Here is a 21,731-nt window from a genome sequence, read left to right on the forward strand (position 1 = left end):
TGGAGTTATCTACAGAGGGGGCTGTATGGCGTTATCTACAGGGGGGGGCTGTAAAAAAGGCACTATCTACAAGTGGGGGTTGTGTGACACCCAGGGGAGGGGGGGGCCCAGTCAAAAGTTTGCTATGGGGCCCAGTCTTTCCTAGTTACGCCCCTTCATGGCAACTAATATTGCCATAACTCTCAGACTAAGGCCTCGTGCACACTTCCGACACAGTTTTCACGGCCGTTTGTGACGGATCCGTGTGCCCGTTTTAGCGGCCGTGTGCACTCCCATGTGCACTTCGTGTTTCCGTTTCCGAGCGCCGAGCATGGTAATGTCCAGGGTGCTGCAAGAGTTAACTGGCTGCACTGATCGGCGGTAACTCTTTCAGCACCCTGGACAGTACCATGCTCGGCGCTCAGAAAATACAACTTTAATGTAATAAAAATTTTTAAAAAAATAAGTTCATACTTACATTCCTGCTGTCCGGCCTCCAGCGATGACGTTTCATTTTCATCCATGTTGCCGCTGCAGCCAATCACAGGCAGTAGTGGCGGTCACGCACGTCAGGATGACGTCAGAAGGCAGGCCTCCATGAATGATGCTTCATCCCACGTGACTGCCTCTGCAGCCAATCACAGGCTGCAGCGGCCTCTGCAGCCAATCACAGGCTGCCGCGTCAGAAAGGATGGTCGGACTTGGAGGAAGAAGAGGGACTCGTCACCAAGACAACGACCGGTTACGTATGAACTGATTTTTATTTTATTTTTAATCAGCAGCCTCTTTTCTCAATCAGTAATTAATAGAGACACTTGTGGCTGCCGATTAGTGTAATATTTCTGTAATGTATTTCTGCCCGCCCAGCCGTTGCTAGGCAACGGCTCCGTCACACACGGACGGCACACGGATGCCTTCCGTGTGCCTTCAGTTTTTTTGACGGCCCCATTGACTTGCATGGACCTTATGGTCACGGAATCTCGGACCAAAGTAGGACATGCTCTACTTTGGATCGGAACGGAGCAACGGGACCGTCAAAAAAACTGAAGTGTGCATGGCCCCATTGAAATGAATTGGTCAGTGTGCTAGCCGTCAGAAAAACGGCTAGCACCCTGAAGAAAAAAACTGAAGTCATGCCCACTTCAGTCTTTTCCTTCAGAGTGCTATCCGTTTTTGTCACTGATAGCACCCTGAACCAATTCATTTCAATGGCCCCATGCACACTTCAGTTATTTAAACGGATCAGTTGTTCCGTTCCGTCAAAAGTAGAGCATGTCCTACTTTGGTCAGTGATTCAGTGACCGTGTGTCCCATAGAAGTCAATGGGTCAGTCAAAAAAACTAATGGCACACGGAAGGCTTCCGTGTGCAGTCCGTTTTTGACGGATCCATTGCCATAGCAACGGCTGGGTGAGCCAAAGTTCCCAGACTCACAGACTACCCACATCCGTGCATGCGGCCGTAACAACTACTAATAGTTGATTACTACTATTGCTAGTTCTACTACTATTACACTATCTGTATTTCTAGTAGTGACATCTATAGGTTGGTGCCTAGGGTGAAGTAACAAAAGGGGGCAGTCCACAGATATATTTTTTCCCCAGTATTTTTTATTAGGTACCCTTCCAAAGAACATTTTCATTATTAGGCCACCTGCTGGGTAGGATGTATGTGTCTCCTTAAACTAAAATAAATATGAACATACGGATGTAGCCATCTTTAAATTGACTCTGATAACTTGCTGCAGCGTGATATCACACAACAAAAGCCATTAAAATGTCATTGAAAAAGTCAAGATAAAGGATCTCGCCACTGTTTATTTAATGCGTTAATAGTCAAGGTAAAGACGGCTACATCTGTAATATAAAGGTTTAGTGACTGCCTCCATTTTTTAATCTTGCACGTCTCCCATTCTGCCCTGGGTGATTTTAATTAGTTTAGTGCTGGTTCCTACCATCCCCAGATATATGTAGGCTTAGTCCCAGTCCTTGGTGTATGTGCAGCATAGGTTCCCACCTCATAAAGGTCGCCTTGTCATGGCAGGTGGGCTCACACAATTTGATCAGAATGTGTGCTAAGAACCTCCCCATTGTAAGTAGATTTAGCAGTAATACATATTTACGTATATTTAGTGGCTTAGGTGGCATTAGTGTTCGCAGTGTGCTGTCGCCATTTTCTTGTGTGCTGTAAACATAATATAAAGCTACAAAATTCTGCAAGTCATTAGTCCCTCAGCCATTCAGCTGCAATAAGTTTGTCCTTCAAAATGCTGACACCCTCAGAAGCCGAAATCTTCTAAGCCAATGGGGTCAATGTATAAGTGTATGGGTAAATTTTGGGCAGTATGTCCAATGAAAAGTACGGTACAGCTGCTTAACTGCTGAATGGGAGTATATCCAGTCTCATTGCCATGGGCCGCACAGCCCTACTACTACTACAAACACCGCCACCACCCCCTCATGGCAAAGCAATAGTGAAACCTGTTAAGGCTTAGGGGTATGGGCTCATATACAATTCCATCAAATAACAAATTGATAAAATGGAGGAACACGTTGTAAATAGGCTGGGAATTTAGAGCGCCATCCAGTGATGGTTACCTTATAGCATCTAATAGATCTAATGTCAATGGATCTGTTCTGGTGATATAATATGGCGTAGAAAAATGAGTTATTGACACCAAACACTACTTTAAGTCTTAGACCGCAGACATTGTGACCGGGGAGAAAGTGAATCATTTTAAGTGGGTTGTTTTCATATTTTACTACTACATCAAACTTCGATTTTGTCAGTCAGTGATAAAAATGGTTTTCAAAGAGAAAAAACAGCCCAGTAAGGCGAAGAAAATAACAGAAGTGGAAGAAGGTTATGCCGGTTTTACTGAGTACTGCCACTGGGACCAAACATCCCCAGGGACTTTTTCTTACTTATTGGGTGTGATCGGCCATGCTCTGTTAGTCTTTGTCAGGAAGAGAAAACTAAATGAGTAAAACCAGATTTCTTATATTATAAACGCTTCTCGAGAAGAACATATCTACCATGTACGTGAATGACGTGGACCTTAGCTGATCAGAGAGTCCATCTGTCGACAGGACTTTTTCAGTCTGTCGAACTTCATCAGCACAGAACTGGGTGTGGTACGCTACAGGAGAAACAGTGAGAGTGGCATGTAGAGTCCTGGAAGAAGATAACTTCAGATATGGACTAAAGATATCAACTGGTTGGTGAACTATAAACCAGTAAATGTGCGTTTGGAGACAAATTGGTTACAAGATGCATCACTTTTATAGGAGCTCAGAGAAGAGAGTTAAGACAGGTGAGTAGAGATAATGGATTATTTGGAGAGACATGAATGTGCATAGAGTAAGGCTGGGTTCACACGACCATGTTACGTCCGTAATGTATGGAACGTATTTCGGCCGGAAGACCCGGACCGAACTCAGTGCAGGGAGCCGGGCTCCTAGCATCATAGTGATGTACGATGCTAGGAGTCCCTGCCTCGCTGCAGGACAACTGTCCCGTACTGTAATCATGTTTTCAGTACGGGACAGTAGTTCCACGGAGAGGCAGGGACTCCTAGCATCGTACATAAGTATGATGCTAGGAGCCCGGCTCCCTGCACTGTGTTCGGTCCACTACTTGCGGCCGAAATACGTCCATCAATTACGGACGTAATTAGTGTGTGTGCACATACCCTTAATGTGGTCACTCTGCTAGCAGCTGATCACTGTGGGTCCTGTGTCTTGGAACTGGTGGTATTAGAGCTGTCCACTTCTACCAAGTTATATCCTAATGTTTTTTTTAAATTTTAGATATGTCTATATAAGATCCACAGATTAGGGGCGTACATACATGTGAGGGGGCTTGATAACAAATATGATAAATATAATTGCCTTGTGTAAACAGGGTGACGATCAGCCGATGAACGAGCTCGTTCATCAGATGATTGCATCGTTTTAAATGCATAAACGTTCATCGTTGTCGGCAGCACATCTCCCTGTGTAAATAGCGAGATGTGCTGCCGACACAATAGAACTGTATGGCGACAAGTGATCGGAGTAACGAGCCCTCGTCCCTATACTAGCTGCCTGTCTCGTTGAACGACGCTACCTTAAGGCTACGTTCACACAGAGTTTTTTGCAGGCGGAATTTCTGCCTCAAAATTCCGTTTGGAAGTTTGAGGCAGATTTTCCTCTCCCTGCACGGCGTTTTTTGCAGCGTTTTTCACCCGCGGCCATTGAGCACCGCATAAAACGCCGCGAAATACGCTTTCTCTGCCTCCCATTGAAGTCAATGGGAGGTCAGAGGCATAAACGCCCGAAGATAGAGCATGTCCCCTCTTTCTCCCGCGAGGCGGTTTTACCGCTCTCTGGAAAAAGACGCCGACGCCTCCCATTGAAATCAATGGGAGGAATTTTCGGGCCGTTTTTGACAAGTTTGGCGGCGCGGTTTCCGCGTAAAAAAACTAGTAAAAAAACTAGTAAAAAAACTCAGTGTGAACATAGCCTAAGGGTTTGTTCACACACAGTTTTTTGCAAGCAGAAAATTGAGCAGATGGAATTTTGAGGCAGATTTTGATCTGCCTGCACGCCGTTTGTCGCGTTGTTCGTGGCATTTTTCGCTCACACCTATTGAGCGCCACGGGCAAAAACGCCGCAAAATACGCTTTCTCTGCCTGCCATTGATGTCAATGGGAGGTCAGAGACGTAAACACGCGAAGATAGGGCATGTCGCTTCTTTTTCCCACAAGCGTTTTTTCCCGCTGGAGGGAAAAAAACGCCTCCCACTCCTATTGAAATCAATGGGAGGCATTTTCGGGCATTTTTTGGCGCGTTTTCTGACACGGTTTCCGCGTCAAAAAGCTCCATGTGAACTGGGCCTAAAACAGGTTTTTTTGCCACAGTGTATTTAACAAAACAAAGGGCAATATGTAGAAGGATATGGCTAATGCCTGAGAACAATAGTTTGGCCGCTCACCTTACTTGGTTGTGTGAAACCGCAACAACCTCAATTGATGTTATATATATAAATGTGGATATATATATATCCACATTTTAGCGTCCCAATTACGGCTGCAATACCCCCTGGACTTCCCGCGGTTCTACTGAGACAAACAGATCTCCACAAGGTTCTACGCCGAGCTAAGTTCGGTTCAATAGAACCGAGGAAGGTTCCGGAATTGCAAACGTAATGCCAATACTAAGTGTGGCGACATGTGGTCGTCTGAAACTGGCCTAAATACTTTGTTACAATTGATTTCCAAGAGTTGCAATAATGTTAATGTTAACGGGCATCTTCTTGTTCTCAGTATGTGGGATAACTGATGATGATGACGTTGATGACTATGAGAATGTCGTTGACAACATGAAGGTGCCAGATGTACCGGAACGAGTGAAGAAGGGGAACAAAACAACAGGCAAGAGGGACGAACTGCAGCTAAAATGTAAAATGATCCTCAATATACAACTCATACTAAGACAAGACTAAACTCCTAGAAATAATGGGCCTAATTTACCAAAACAGAATAACTGGCCTTGTTGCCCATATCAACCAATCAGAGCTCCGCTTCTATATCTTGACCTGCTTTGGAAAAATGAAAGCTGAACTGTGATTGGTTGCTATGGGCAACAAGGTCAGTTTTCCCGGTAACCTGGTTTAATAAATTGCATCAAGTATCAAGTATCATGTATCAGTTCTCATTTGTCAATTGCCAATGAAAATGGCAGCATCTACCAGAGAGTTTTATATAGTTGTATCACATTTTATACATGTAAATATACAGTGAAGGAAATAAGTATTTGATCCCTTGCTGATTTTGTAAGTTTGCCCACTGTCAAAGACATGAACAGTCTAGAATTTTTAGGCTAGGTTAATTTTACCAGTGAGAGATAGATTATATTTTTAAAAAAACAGAAAATCACATTGTCAAAATTATATATATTTATTTGCAGTGTGCACAGAGAAATAAGTATTTGATCCCCTACCAACCATTAAGAGTTCAGCCTCCTCCAGACCAGTTACATGCTCCAAATCAACTTGGTGCCTGCATTAAAGACAGCTGTCTTACATGGTCACCTGTACAAAAGACTCCTGTCCACAGACTCAATTAATCAGTCTGACTCTAACCTCTACAACATGGGCAAGACCAAAGAGCTTTCTAAGGATGTCAGGGACAAGATCATAGACCTGCACAAGGCTGGAATGGGCTACAAAACCATAAGTTAGGCACTGGGTGAGAAGGAGACAACTGTTGGTGCAATAGTAAGAAAATGGAAGACATACAAAATGACTGTCAATCGACATCGATCTGGGGCTCCATGCAAAATCTCACCTCGTGGGGTATCCTTGATCCTGAGGAAAGTGAGAGCTCAGCCGAAAACTACACGGGGGGAACTTGTTAATGATCTCAAGGCAGCTGGGACCGCAGTCACCAAGAAAACCATTGGTAACACATTACGCCGTAATGGATTAAAATCCTGCAGTGTCCGCAAGGTCCCCCTGCTCAAGAAGGCACATGTACAGGCCCGTCTGAAGTTTGCAAATGAACATCTGGATGATTCTGAGAGTGATTGGGAGAAGGTGCTGTGGTCAGATGAGACTAAAATTGAGCTCTTTGGCATTAACTCAACTCACCGTGTTTGGAGGAAGAGAAATGCTGCCTATGACCCAAAGAACACCGTCCCCACTGTCAAGCATGGAGGTGGAAACATTATGTTTTGGGGGTGTTTCTCTGCAAAGGGCACAGGACTACTTCACCGCATCAATGGGAGAATGGATGGAGCCATGTACCGTCAAATCCTGAGTGACAACCTCCTTCCCTCCACCAGGACATTAAAAATGGCTCATGGCTGGGTCTTCCAGCACGACAATGACCCAAAACATACAGCCAAGGCAACAAAGGAGTGGCTCAAAAAGAAGCAAATTAAGGTCATGGAGTGGCCTAGCCAGTCTCCAGACCTTAATCCCATCGAAAACTTATGGAGGGAGCTGAAGATCCGAGTTGCCAAGCGACAGGCTCGAAATCTTAATGATTTACAGATGATCTGCAAAGAGGAGTGGGACAAAATTCCATCTAACATGTGTGCAAACCTCATCATCAACTACAAAAAAACATCTGACTGCTGTGCTTGCCAACAAGGGTTTTGCCACCAAGTATTAAGTCTTGTTTGCCAAAGGGATCAAATACTTATTTCTCTGTGCACAATGCAAATAAATATATATAATTTTGACTATGTGATTTTCATTTTTTTTTTTACATAATCTATCTCTCACTGGTAAAATTAACCTAGCCTAAAAATTCTAGACTGTTCATGACTTTGACAGTGGGCAAACTTACAAAATCAGCAAGGGATCAAATACTTATTTCCTTCACTGTATATATTTATTTGCATGGGATTTCCCCTTTGAAGTAAATGGGGAAAAATGTCAACACAAGGGCAGCAACAGGGAAGGTTGAAGATTAATAAATAATGAAAAAAAAGCTATCTTTGTGCTGCATAGCGTGATTGGGACTTCGTGTTAGACAATCCCTGTCCATATGCACTATTTGGTCATATGGACGCCATAGAGAGGTTCTCTGCTCGGGACCCCCCCTATGAGTGAGAGCCGAAAGTCGCTAATAAGTAGTAGCTCTCACTCGCTCTAGTAGACTCAAACCGTCCATGTATTATATGGTCGCCTACTCATGAATGGCCGGTATGTAATGCTACATTTCCCCTGCAGGACAAATTCCCGCATAAAAAACAAAAACCTGCTGTTTTTCGGGGTGGGATAGACCCATGACAAACAGCTGATCGCCACAACGGCTTCAATCTAAAGAGTAGTTATCTTCATAAGAAAACCCATTTTGCCCTACAAGAGGTGGGAAGATGAGGGACGAGGACTAAAAGCTTTGAATGGAGATGTGGTGACATGAAACTTCACCCGGAGGGGGCCTATTTTGATTTTAGCCATAAAAGGTATATAAGTTAACCCCTGATCATTGTCACAAATATATCTTTCAGATATGAATAAACCGGCAAACTCTGCTGATAGAGCAGGAAACACAAATCATGGTAAGAACTTATATGTATCTTTACTCTAGAACACCCCAGGCAAAAGTGATACCCTGTATTATGCCTAGGGCAGGGCCTCAGGCAGGGTCGATTTAAGGCGTGGCAAACTGCGGTATTGCCCAGGGCCTCTGTTTCCTAAGGGGCCCCAAAGGACTGGACATCCCGAAGCAACCTCAGACTTTATATATTACTTTGTATGGTATTTGAGTTCTGAATGGCTGTATGTTGGGGGCATTGTATGGAAATATTATTTTGCATTATTTGGCAGTATAAACATTCCAGTAAAAAGTGTTTATGTATCTGTGTTTTACATAGATATATATTTTGAAATTACGAGAAATCTCTAAAATTGCGGGTGGGGGGTTACTTTACTTATTTCCCAGGCCCCCGTTTTCTATAAAACCCGCCCTACCTGAGGGAGCAGTATAAGAGTCAGTTCACACAGCCGATTTTGCTTGGCGGGTCCCGCTACAAAATCTGCTGCGGAATTATTCCTTCCGACGGCAGGAAGATTCCTCCTCCCAATAGCTTCAATGGGAGGTCCCGTCGGAATCCGCCCGAAGATCAGGCAGGACGCTTCTTTTTCCCGTTAGCTGAAAAAACAAATCAGATACCGGGAAACAGAAGCATCCGGCTCCCATTTAAATTAATATGAGGCTGAATTTTGTGGCGGATTCCGCCGCAAAAAATCCACCGTGTGTACATACCCTATGACTTCCATATTTATGTTCCCTGTGTTCCCTCAGAACCTTCGTTAGGAATAATACAGTGTATACGTTTAATTTAGTATTTCTTTAACCTAAAGACGACATGCACATCACTGTATGATCTATGATCTTTATTATCAGGACCAAGAACAGTTCCGACATTTCAGCCACCACCTATAGGTAAGGTAACGCCGCTATAGAAGTGGAGTAACCTACAGAAAACAGTTGACGTTCGCTGAGATATTTAACATCTTATATTCCCTGTATGTATCTTTCTTGTCTATGAATATAGATTGTGGCTTATTCTATTCATTCATGAATAGCGTTGGACATTCTGCAATCTTCTTCCTTTAGGTCTTGACTTTTCATCACCAGCGGTTAATGTAGCATTCAGTGACCAGACAGGTGAGGAGACACAGAGACCTGGTTGTAACCTACTAAATGGGGAAGTATTATATAAAAAAAAAGAATCCTAATTTAAATACTGCGGTTATTAAATATGTTGGTGTAAAGAATATATTTGTACTCTCAGAGTAATACCAGAATATCTATATTAAAACATATCATTAAAGGCTACTTACACCTTTGAAATATATATATTTTTTTTAAATACAAATGTGTATCAGTGTGATTGGTGCTTTCAAACTTTCAAAATACTTTTTATTGAAAATTATTTTTGAGATACAGCTGCTTTGTACCCTGTATATAGAGCAGCTGTATCGTGCCCTGAATCCTGTATCCGTCAGGTCAGCGGGACTGATGGGTTCAGTGATAGCGGCTGCCAGTGGTGTAGCTATAGGGGTCGCAGCGGTCGCAGTTGCGACCGGGCCCCTAAGCCTGGGGGCCCACGGGCCCCCGTTGCCATACAGCATGTTTTCTAACTAAATCTTCTGTGCCGTGAAGCCGGCACTTCCTGGTTACGGTCACATGGTACACTTAGTGTACCATGTGACCGTGTTGTCACGTGACACGGCTTCCAGACAGAGCAGAAGAGTCGGTGCGGAGGACTCCAGGTAAGCTGCAGTGTAATGTAATGTATTGTGTTGTAACGCTATGTATTGTAATGTAATGTAATGTGTTGTGATGCCTTGTAATGTATTTTGTTGTTTGCGGTGGAGAGGGGGGCGGCGTTAAATCACAGCCCCCCCCCCTCCTCCACCGCAAACTGCACAATACAACACAATACAGTATAGTGCACATGAGTGTATGAGAGCGGGGCTGCGGCTGTGTAATACAGTCACTGCCCCGCTTCTGAGTCCTTACATGTGCGCGCCGTCAGGATGATGTGATGCGGCCGGCGCTGCACTAATGAACGTCGGCACTGAAGACAGAACATGGTGGGCGCGCTACAAAACACCCCCATGTTCTGTCCTCAATGCCTGAACCGCCGCTCATTAGTGCAGCGCCGGCCGCATCTCCTCATGCTGACCGCGCGCGCACTTATATCAGGAGTGGGGCAATGGCTGTATTACACAGCCGCAGCCCTGCTCTATAACGGCGGAGATCAGAAAAACCGCTCATCTCCACCGTTATTCCCCTGAATGCTGCGATCAAAGCTGACTGCAGCATTCAGGGGAAAATGAGAAGGGGGGATGCCCCTGGATCGCATCACAGGGAATTCCTGTGACGCGATTAAGGGACATACCATATATGGGCAGACAGCCCAGGGTCTATTGAAGGACCCCAAGGCTGTCCTACCATATTTCCTGTTGTTAGGGCATACTGAGGTATGTCCTAACAACTGCCTGTGTACTATCAGTACACAGGCTAATGTACTGGCATATAGCTATAAGCCAGTACATTGAAGTTTAAAAATAAAGTAAAAACAAAGTAATGTTAAATAAAATAAATACACATACACCTTTTTTATAATAAACATTAAAGTAAGTCTCAATACATAAAACATACACATAATCGGTATTGGCGCGCCCGTAATAACCTGCACAACTATTTTTTGCATCATTTATGATGTGTACTCTGTAAAAAAATAAAATAAAAATTGCTTTCTATCACTTAGGCCCCATTCACACGACCGTGCCCGCAATCACGGTCACAAAGTATGGGAGAATGGCCCGCAAAATGCAAAAGGACGGACATGTTCCACAATTTTCGGAACATTTCTACGGCACGGACACCCATCCGTAGCGCTACGGAAATGTGTCCGCGCTCAATGAAAGTGAATGGAGGTTATTTACGGTCGTGTGCATGGGGCCTAATTGTGAGGCACAAGGTGCGATGATGAATTTAACCTCCATGTGCCTCACATTAATAGTAATTAACCCCATCATGTACCTTACATATTAACCCATTATGACTGAGAAACATGATGGGGTTAATTACTATTAATGTGAGGCACATTCAAAATTCATCATCACACCTCGTGCCTCACATCATAAAATGGAAGAACTTTTTCTTTTTTTTATTACTGTTGGCAAAGTAAACGAAGTATCGGTATCGAAGTCCAAATTTTAGTATCGTGACATCCCTACACTGTGGGTCGCGTCCCCCTGGGGGTTCGTGAGTCACTCACCGAGGTCCTGGTTCCAATCAATGCTGGAGCAAGGAGCTGACATCTCCTTGATCCAGCATTCCCTGTGCCGTGAGCGGCTCGACGCAGGCAGGCGGGATGTAGCGACATCATCGCGCCTGCCTGCGCTGAGTCACTCATAGTACACACCGGAGGAGGCGAAGGATCCTCCACTCGACGTGGGAACGGGGATATGTAAGTAATTATGCACATATGGGGGCATTATACTGTATGGGGGGCTGATATGGGGAGCATTATACGGTATGGGGCTATTATGGGGGGGCAGTATACGTTATGGGGCATTATACTGTGTGGGGGCAGCTATGGGAGCATTAACTGTGTGGGGGCATTATACTATGGGGGCTGTTGGGCAAGGCGTCTGGGCATAGGAGCGCGCAGGGGTCTGATGATGATGGTGGTGCTGGGGAGGGGTAGGGGGGCCCAAGCTGAATTCTTGCACCCGGGCCCATGAGCCTTTAGCTACGCCCCTGGCGGCTGCTGCTTGTCTCTGACACACAGGATCGAGCTGTTATCGATCACATTGATCGATAGGTTGATAACTTAGATGTGATAGATTAGGGTCAGTTCACACGTTGAGTAAATACTGCGGTTTTTCCTAAACAGAATTTGTTGCGGAAAATCCGCAGCAAATACAGTAGCAGCAGCATGGATGAGATAGAACAAATCTCATCCACGCGCTGCGTAAGTACTGGGTGGAAAAAACGCTCATAAATTGACCTGCGGTGCAGAGTTTTATTCCGCAGCATGTCAATTGTATTTGTGTAAATGCTGCTTTCTTGTTTTGGGATTTCCCCATTGAATTCAATGGGGAAATAAAACCTGCAACAAATAGCAGTTGTTGCGTTTTCTTGCAGGCGGGTTCGCAGCGATGCCGCCACAAAAAACGCAACACAGGAAAAAATAAATCTTATACTTACCCAGAAGTTTGTGTTCTTCCCTCCTGGGATGACGTTTCATCCCATGTGAGCGCTGCAGCCAAACACAGGCTGTAGTGGCGGTCACATGGGATAAAAGTCATCCCAGGAGGCCGGCCTGGATGACGTCAGAGGGCCGGCCTCCTGGGATGACGTTTCATCCCATGTGATTGCCGCTGCAGCGAATCACAGCTAGCAGGCCGGCTAAGTGCTGCAATTTCTTGCAAAGGACATCCTTGGTGAAAAACTGCACCACAGTTTGGTGCGGTTTTTCGCCCGGAATTTCCTGCGGTTCACAGGGCGGGTATGCTGCGTGCTTTTTTCTGCCCCGTGGGACCTCAGCCTTACAGGTGGATCCTGCTAGTCAGTCGGTTCAGGTCTCAGCTCTAGATACAGATGCTCTATATACAGGATACAAAGCAGCTGTATCTCAAAAATGTAAAATAATTTTTAATAAAATATATTTGAAAGTTTTACCAATCACACTGACTTTTATAAAAAAAAAATTATTTAAAGGGTGTAGCTAGCCTTTAAAAAATATGAAAAAAAAAAAAGATAAATATATAATTCCTATGCTGAGATGAAAGGTACAGGTGTTCTATGAAAATAACTTATGTGTCCCCATGATAATACTTCCTGTGCTCTAGTAGTTCAGTGCTGTTATAGGGGACATTGGATCTTATAACAACCAATCAGATCTCTTTATTTTCTTACTTGATTACTATGTTTAGTTGGTAGAAAAGCAATAATACTGAACTGGTAGGAAAATCAGACAACAGGTCCTTGTCCTACATATTGTAAGGGATTGAAGAGTTGTTAATGTTTGTGGACAAAAGTACAGGGGTTGTTGGATCTAAAAATGCTTTTCCTTATTAGACCATGCTCATAGATTTTATTGGGCCTCCCATTATGCTATAGTATCTCTCCCCAAGCTAAATTTCCAAAGAGATCATATAGTTTATATATAGATGTCCAAAATGTTTTTCTTGTTATTTACTTCATATATCTTTCTAGTGGTTGGACCTTTGTTTGTCTGTTATATAGATGTGTCCTCCGTTACCTTTGCTTTAATTTGGTTAAGGACGCCCATTTCTCATGAAAAAATTCAATACAATGTTGCGACATGCTAGTAAAACCCTTGAGAGACTACAACACCCATCACAACCACAGAGTGGCCACATTACAGAGTATCAAGAAATCATGTTATTATTCAAACTGGTTATCTCACACCATACATCTAAGGATATGTTGAGCTAAGAGGAAAGGTAAGGAAGGACACTTCTGTACAACTTTAAAATCCCTTGCATAAACATAGAATTAAAGGAGCTTACGGCACACTGTTTATAGTCTGAACTTAAGTAAAGTATGCAGTAAGCTCATGAGCTCCCCTCAGTGGTGGATGAAGGCAGACAGAAATTCATCATTTAACTCTATGGACCTCTAGCCAGTTGGGTCTGGAGTATAATTGAGTATAATTGTATATTTCACTGTTATTATATAAATCTTTGTTTTTCACATCACTGTCATTCTTTGTTCCCCACTAGGGTCCCGTGCTGTTGAGTCTCGGGTTGAAGGTATTTTTCTTCTTAGGGTGATACAACACATGACGAGTTTTTGAGGAGTTTTTTACTCCGCTTATAGTGGTAGTGTGTTGTTATGATTTTCCGGTCCCTCTACTTCTTCCCCAGGGACTTTCTCTTTCCTTTGCTTCTTTCTTCTCCCCTCCCTGTCTTCCTTGTCCCCCTCCAACATGTCTAATACTACTATTGTTTCCCTGAACGCACAGGGTCTGAACATACATGAGAAAAGATCCTTCATTCTCGGTCTCCTATGGAAGAAAAAAGCACAGGTGGCCTTCCTTCAGGAGACCCACTTTCGGGCTGACTTTATACCGAAACTCACAGATGCCCATTATCCGGATGGTTACCAAAGCGTGTCCCCGGACTCTAAGACGAAGGGCGTCTCCATCCTAATTTCACGCTCTGTCCCTGTAAAGGATCTGCCAGGCACTACTTCTGTGTATACGCCCATAGGTAATCAGTCTGCACCTGAGTCTATGTCTCTGAGACTGACTCCATCTTCCACCACTCAGGATGGCAGGCTTAGGAGTGGGAGAGCCTATCGCAGCCTGGCCAGACGGAGCTAGCTCCCGCCCTCTGTCTATTTATACCTGCCTTTCCTGTTCCTCCTTTGCTTGTGATTCTTCTCGTGTGGTTTCCTGGCCCAGCTACAGCTTCTAACTATTTGATCCTGCTCCATACTGACCCTGGCTTACTGACTACTCTCCTGCTCTGCGTTTGGTACCTCGTTCCCTCCTGGTTTGACTCGGCTCGTTCACCACTCTTGTTGCTCACGGTGTTGCCGTGGGCAACTGCCCCATTTCCCTTTGCCTTGTGTACCCTTGTCTGTTTGTCTCGTGCACTTACTGAGCGTAGGGACCGCCGCCCAGTTGTACCCCGTCGCCTAGGGCGGGTCGTTGCAAGTAGGCAGGGACAGAGTGGCGGGTAGATTAGGGCTCACTTGTCCGTTTCCCTACCCCCATCATTACAGTCCCATTGGAGCATGTGGAGACTCGCACTGATGGAGCGGGAAGATATCTCTTCGTGAAAGGTAAGCTGGCCAACACACTGACCACACTGGCCTCATTTTACCTCCCTAAGTCTGACCAGGTTGCCTTTTTAGAAAGGGTCCTGACGGAGTTAGATGTCTTTCTGGAAGGTACTCTAATATTGGCTGGTGACATGAACGTGCGCCTAGGACCCATCTTAGACTCGCTCCTCACAAGGACACTCTGCCTTATCTAGGTCATCGTCGTTTACGTCGGTTATTACATGAACATCAACTGATTGACGTGTGGCGTCTTCTGTTTCCCTCGACAAAGGATTACACGTTCTTCTCGGCCCCACATAACTCATATTCCAGAATAGGCTATTTCTTTCTCCGCCACACACACTTATCATCCCTCTCATCGGCTACTATAGATGATATTACTTTTTCTGACCACACTCTCATTACACTTAATCTCTCCTTCCCTACGGCCCACCCTCATTCCTGGCAATGGTGCTTTAATGAATCGCTTTTACAGGACACGGCGGTATTAACAGATATACGCAGGAATCTACAGGACTACTTTTCCATTAATGTCTCCCCAGACACCGACCCACTTTGCATATGGGAGGCACATAAGTGCGTTGTTCGCGGCTCCTTCATTAAAATTGTCCCTTGTTGGATCTCTTATCCCGAATACATACGCTAGAGCAGTCCCACAAGGCCTCCTTGGACGGGGATATCGGTTACAGAACTGGGGCAGCTGAGGGTACAGGTACGATCGCTTTGCCTTTCTAAGGCTCGGGCCTCACTAGCTAAATGCAGATGGCACTTTTATGAATTCAGCAATAAACCAGGTTGCACGGGAGCTGAATAGATACTTGATACTGCGCAATTTCAAAATTAATTACCAAAAGTCAGAGGCTCTCAATATCTTTCTGTAGCAGTCTCTTGTGGAGGATTTGACTGAGTCATCCTCCTTTAAATGGGCTAGGAACTTTTTCAAATATTTGGGTGTCATACTTACCAGTGATCTGTCTCGCCTTTATGCAGTGAACTACCCTCCACTTCTTCAATGCATTAAGAGTGATCTAGAATCCTGGACGATGGGCACCTTTACCTGGTTTGGTCGGTGCTCGATCTTTAAAATGAACATACTCCCTAGGATTTTGTATCTCTTCCAAGCCCTGCCTGTCCACATTCCCCATCCCTTCTTCCAAACTTTGTTATCAATACTACACAGATTCATCTGGGTGGGGAAACCAGCTCGTATTGCTCGTTCTATGCTTTTCCGTTCTAAATGTGAGGGTGGTGTTGGCCTTCCAGATTTTACCTCATACAATCAGGCCTCACATTTGGCACGAATCCTGGACTGGTGTAGGCACTCTGAGGTTAAACAATGGGTATCTATGGAGCAGACCTGACAGACCCTCACTCCTTTACATTTTGGCAGGTTACTCAACTGCGACATTTCCGCACATCATTACCAAACCCATCGGAATACTCCTGAGACAGCACCCCTTTTGAGCTTCTTTGCACTGGCACAATACGTCATGCACTATCTTGACTTTATGCCCTCCTGAATTCCCCGTCCAATCTCTCTACGCCTTCCTATTTGGTAAGTTGGGAGAGAGACTTAGACCTAACTTTTACTGCTGAACACAAGGACTGTTTGTTTACGATTACACATAAATTTTCCATGGCTAGTAGATTCCAGGAAGCTGGATTTAAGATCTTGTCGCGCTGGTATAGAGTGCCTTCCAGATTGCACACATTGATACCTGCGGTCTCTCCGCTGTGTTGGAGATGTGGAGTCCATGTGGGCACGATTTTACACAAATTTTGGGAATGCCCGAAGTTGGCTGACTTTTGGTCAGCAGTGTGGCGTATCTCCTCGAAATTCATGGACTTTCCCCTCCCATGTTCACCAGCCTTCTTCCTGCTCCATCTGTGTGATGTTCCATTATCTACATACAGGCGTTCTGTGGTTCGCCATCCGGTAAATGCAGCTAGAGTCTGCATTCCTGCGTTGTGGAGACAATCCCATCCTCCTTTGATTGCTATGTGGTTTGGTAAAATACAGGAGATCATGAGAATGGAGGATCTTACTGCATCTATGAGAGGAACCCATGCTAAATTCATCACAATCTGGGACCATTGGATTAGATTTCAGTCCTCACCGGAATTTAGCACCATTGTTGCCTCTTAAGTCAACTTATTCTGGTCTTGATCTCTATGTCTATGATCTCCCCTTCCTTGCCTTCCTATATCCCTTTCTGTCTTTCTCTACTTCCTTCTCATATTGTTCTTCTTGTATTACGCAAATGCTGTTGATAGTTTGTAACTGGCAAGTTTTCTTGTACTTTTCCTCAGTTGATCAACGCAATTTTTACAATTTTTACAATGCTACTTTTTGTTGGTCTGCTTGCCGATGTCTGTGCCTTCTCATGTTTGCACTGTATTATCGTATGCTTACTGTTCAAAATGAAAATAAAAGAATTTATAAAAAAAACAACTCTATGGAGCTCTGTATCAGGAAAACAAAGATATATTAACCCGTTAGTGACCGTCCCATAGTGTTTCTACGTTGGTCACTAACGGGCCTTATTCCGATGCCATAGACTTTTCACGTCGCTGCATCGGAATAAGTAAACAGAGCATGGAGCCGTTAAATCTCCCTGCTCTCAGCTGCCAGAGGTAGCTGAGGGCTGGGGGCGTCCCTGCTCGACCGGGTGAGATCGATATTAGTATCGATCTCACCCGTTTAACCCTTCAGATGCGGTGCTAAATAGCGTGCACCGCATCTGAGTGGTTTTGGAGAGAGGGAGGAAGCTCCCTCTCATCCCACTGACATCCGGCGATAAGATCGCCGAGTGTCTGTGTCTCCAATGGCAGTCGGGGGCCTGATAAAGGCCCCCAGGTCTGCCTGTCGTGAATGCCTGCTAGATCATGCCTCTGGCATGACCTAGCAGATGCCTGTCCGTTTTACACGGACAGGCATAATACACTGCAATACAGAAGTATTGCAGTGTATTATAAATGCGATCGGATAATCCCATAGTGAAGTCCCCTAGTGGGACTAGTAAAAAGTTTAAAGAAAAGTTTAATAAAAAGTGAAAAAAAAAATGAAAAACCCAACTTTTCCCCCTTACAAACTGCTTTATTATTAACAAACAAAATAAAATCAAAAAGTTAAACATATTTGGTATCACCGCGTCCGTAACAACCCCGACTATGAATTTATTATATCATTTAACCCGCATGATGAACGTCGTAAAAAATAAAATTAAAAAACATGCAAAAATTGCTGTTTTCTTTGAATCCAGCCTTAAAAAAAATGTGATAAAAAGTGATCAAAAAGTCGCATTTACTTCAAAATGGTACCAATAAAAACTACAAGTCGTCCTGCAATAAAAAGCCCTCATACAATTGCATCGGCGAAAAAATAAAAACGTTACGGCTCTTCAAATATGGAGACGCCAAACAAATAATTTTGGAAAAAAAAGTGTTTTCACTGTGTAAAAGTAGTAAAACATACAAAAACTATACAAATTTGGTATTGTTGCAATCGCAACAACCCACTGAATAAAGGTATTGTGTTATTTATACCACACGGTAAACGGTGTAAATTTAGGATGCAAAAAATTGCTGTTAATTGCTGTTAATCCAGTGTCCTGATAATGAATACACATGAAATCCAGCCTGGACGTCATGTGTATTCAGAATCCTGACACTTCTGAATCTTTTCTGTGAGATTTACAGCAAGGGAAACGAAATCTCGTTTACCTCCGTAATCTCGCGAGATTTCGTTTCCGTTGCTGGAATCTCACAGAAAAGATTCAGAAGTGTCAGGATTCTGAGTACACATGACGTCCAGGCTGGATTTCATGTGTATTCATTATCAGGACACTGGATTAACGTTAATCAAGCAGAATCGCTGTGTATGTGACTGCAGATCATGTTCTAGTAAGAACGCGATTCTGCAGTGTAAATGAATGGAGAGGAGTGCATGATGCCGATTGGTCAGCGTCATACACTCCTCTGTACAACGCCCACTTGGTCGAAAGTAAAAATACGCCCACTTGGGCATTAAGAAACTCATTAGAATAAACCAAAATCGCTCCTAACGTTGTGAAAATAGATAGTTTTTTTTAAATAAAAAGCATTACTGTCACCTACATTACAGCGCCGATCTCCTTATGTAGGAGACAGGGCACTTATAATGTGGTGACAGAGCCTCTTAACTTGAAAACATGTAGAAGCATATAGACCATGAATAACTTCAATTAGAATTGAAAAATAATATATTTTATTAAACAGTAATATAAGAGAGACAAGGTGAAACATACAATGAGTTAAAAAAAAGTTGTTATCAACGACATACATAAAACGCTTCTATGTATCCAATGAAAGCTGGCAGTTATTTTCAAAGACTTATATTATGTATCAAAAGAGCATGATTACATTGGTGTGCCACTAGGGAATATGTCCATACTCAAACCATTACAGTAAGGCTGGGTTCACACGACCATGTTACGTCCGTAATGTACGGAACGTATTTCGGCCGGAAGACCCGGACCGAACACACTGCAGGGGGCCGGGCTCCTAGCATCATAGTGATGTACGATGCTAGGAGTCCCTGCCTCGCTGCAGGACAACTGTCCCGTATTGTAATCATGATTACGTAATCATGAGTACGTAACATGGTCGTGTGAACCCAGCCTAATAGTAAAAGAATGGAATACAATCACATTTATGCAGAATGATATTGTATAAGTTAGCATGAATATTATGCGTAAATATCAATAGCTAACTCAAATAATCTCCCTGTAAATAATAATATAAAAGGTTAAGATAGTGATTCACACACAGACCAAAGAAAGGCAGCTTTACTTACATGACACGATGAACACAAAAATAAGTAGAGTGACTAGCGTGTATGACTGCCTCAAGTGACATGTCAGAAGTTTTGATTAGTGGGGGTCCGGGCACTGAGACCCCACTAATCGCTAAAACGAAGTGGCAGAAGTGCTGGTGTGAGTGCTGAGCCGCTTAGTTTCTGTTTGGCCCTTTCCGAAAAATCAATGTATCGGAGTACGGGCTCTATAGAAAGTCTATGAGCCGTACTCCGATACATCGGCATTCCAGAAAAAGCCAAACAGAAACGAAGCGGCTGAGCGCTCACACGAGCACTTCTGCCGCTTCGTTTTAGCGATTGATGGGGGTCTCAGTGCTCGGAACCCCACCAATCAAAATATCCGACAGGTCACTATGACATGTCAGAAGTTGGTTGAACGTTTAGTTACCCTTTAAGAAGTTGATCAGCACATAATGTTGGAACTAAAAACAACACAAATGTGGAGACTCACTTTAACTCCTTAATGACCGCCTACCGCATTTTGACGGCAGGCGGTGCATGTCCTTAGTCTACAGCGACGTCTTTTGGCATCGCTGTAGAAGAGGCTGATGAGCGCTCCTGTGAGCGCTCATCCTCTAAGCAGGAGCTGTAACTAACTGCTCCTGATCTTAGAGCAGCCTGCTGAATACAGCTGGGGTCGGAAAACATTCGGACCCCAGCTGTTTAACTCATTGATCGCCGCGGTCCGTGACTGTGGCAAGATCAAAGGGAACTCCCCGCTTTGATCTCGTCATCGGAAAACCGGTGACGTGATCAAACTCTGGGGAATCCCTCTGCAGTCAGCCCTGGGGACCCACAAAGGACCCCACGGCTGTCTGTTCAGTAAGCCTGCTTTTCGGGCACACTATGTGCTGCCCTAACAGCAGCCTGTTTCATAGTGACACAGTATGATGTATTAACATACAGGAGTATACTAATATATTACAAGTAAAAAATAAAGTTATGAATAAAAATATCCCATAATGGGATTTAAAAAAAAAAGTCTAAAAAATAAATAAATCAAAAAAGTCCCCAAAAAAAAAGTCATTCTTTTGCATAAAATATATTTTATTGCCCCTACACTAAATAAAAACAAAAAACCTACACATATTAGGTATCTAAACGACCGTAATAACCTGAAGAATTAATCGAATTGGTTATTTAACATGAAACATGAATGGGATAAAAAATAAACAAGAAAAACGATGCAGAGAATCCCTTTTTCTTATATTCACGCCGTAAAAATAATTTTTTTTCTACCTCCAAACTATGAAAAAAAATAATACAATTTCTCCCGCATAAAACAAGGCCTTGTATCGCCACTTCAATGAAAAAATTAAAAAGGCTGCTGAAATGCAGAGAGGTAAAAACTGAAAAATGTAGCCGGTCATTAAGACCTTTTTAGGCCCGGTCATTAAGGGGTTAAGGCTTTAACAGGTATATATTTTATTATTTCTTAGTCTGTTTTATCTACTTTACAAATATTTGCCATATGTACAGTTCTTTGTCTGTGGTATACTTCGATGATGAGCTACCATGTTATCCACAAGGTCTGTGGTCCACAGAATCTCCATCACAGTGCTGTATTTTTGCCTTTTACGGTAGAAGAACAAAATAATTTTATTTTGAAACATTGATTCTAAAAATCTCAGATTTCATGAGAGTAAACCAAGGAGATATCACGATATAATGAAAATACTATAACGGTTTCCTGGTGACCTGTCGCTTTATTACTGTAGTTGACATCTTGTTGTCTTTTAGTGAAGCAAATCTCTGAGAAGAAGTGCAAGTGGGATTGGAAGAAGATGGTTCTGATTTTCGTCCTGGTTCTCATGTTTCTCTTCTGGATTCTTCTGACCAGCATCATGTTTATTTATTGTGAGTATTATTTCCAGTACAGAAGATCTATACGTCTTCTCTGCTGCACCAGATTCTGCCTGAGGGCTTCATTCCAAAGCTACAATGGAGAGAAGTGAAGAACCCCTGGTAGTCAGTGGTCCAGGAGTCCTAGATTGTTTGCCCTGTTCTCATGTTAGCTTCCCCTGTGCCTGTACAACCGGCATGGCTGGGATAAAATGGATGCTGGTGA

At 43.6% G+C, this 21,731-nt stretch overlaps 1 protein-coding gene across 1 annotated transcript in view; it reads left to right on the forward strand.

The window, feature by feature from the left end:
* The first annotated feature begins 3,248 nt into the window (after window positions 1–3,248).
* Window positions 3,249–21,731, forward strand: part of LOC142750511 (C-type lectin domain family 4 member G-like) — a 43,195-nt gene continuing 24,712 nt past the window's right edge. The window contains exons 1-7 of the mRNA XM_075859514.1: window positions 3,249–3,291; window positions 5,284–5,418; window positions 7,979–8,029; window positions 8,878–8,916; window positions 9,091–9,141; window positions 13,743–13,772; window positions 21,404–21,520. Of these exons, the coding sequence (XP_075715629.1) occupies window positions 3,249–3,291; window positions 5,284–5,418; window positions 7,979–8,029; window positions 8,878–8,916; window positions 9,091–9,141; window positions 13,743–13,772; window positions 21,404–21,520 (466 nt within the window). The remainder of the gene's footprint in view (window positions 3,292–5,283; window positions 5,419–7,978; window positions 8,030–8,877; window positions 8,917–9,090; window positions 9,142–13,742; window positions 13,773–21,403; window positions 21,521–21,731) is intronic.

This window comes from Rhinoderma darwinii, chromosome 3 (genome assembly GCF_050947455.1).
Source record: "Rhinoderma darwinii isolate aRhiDar2 chromosome 3, aRhiDar2.hap1, whole genome shotgun sequence".
Classification (NCBI taxonomy): Eukaryota; Metazoa; Chordata; class Amphibia; order Anura; family Rhinodermatidae; genus Rhinoderma; species Rhinoderma darwinii.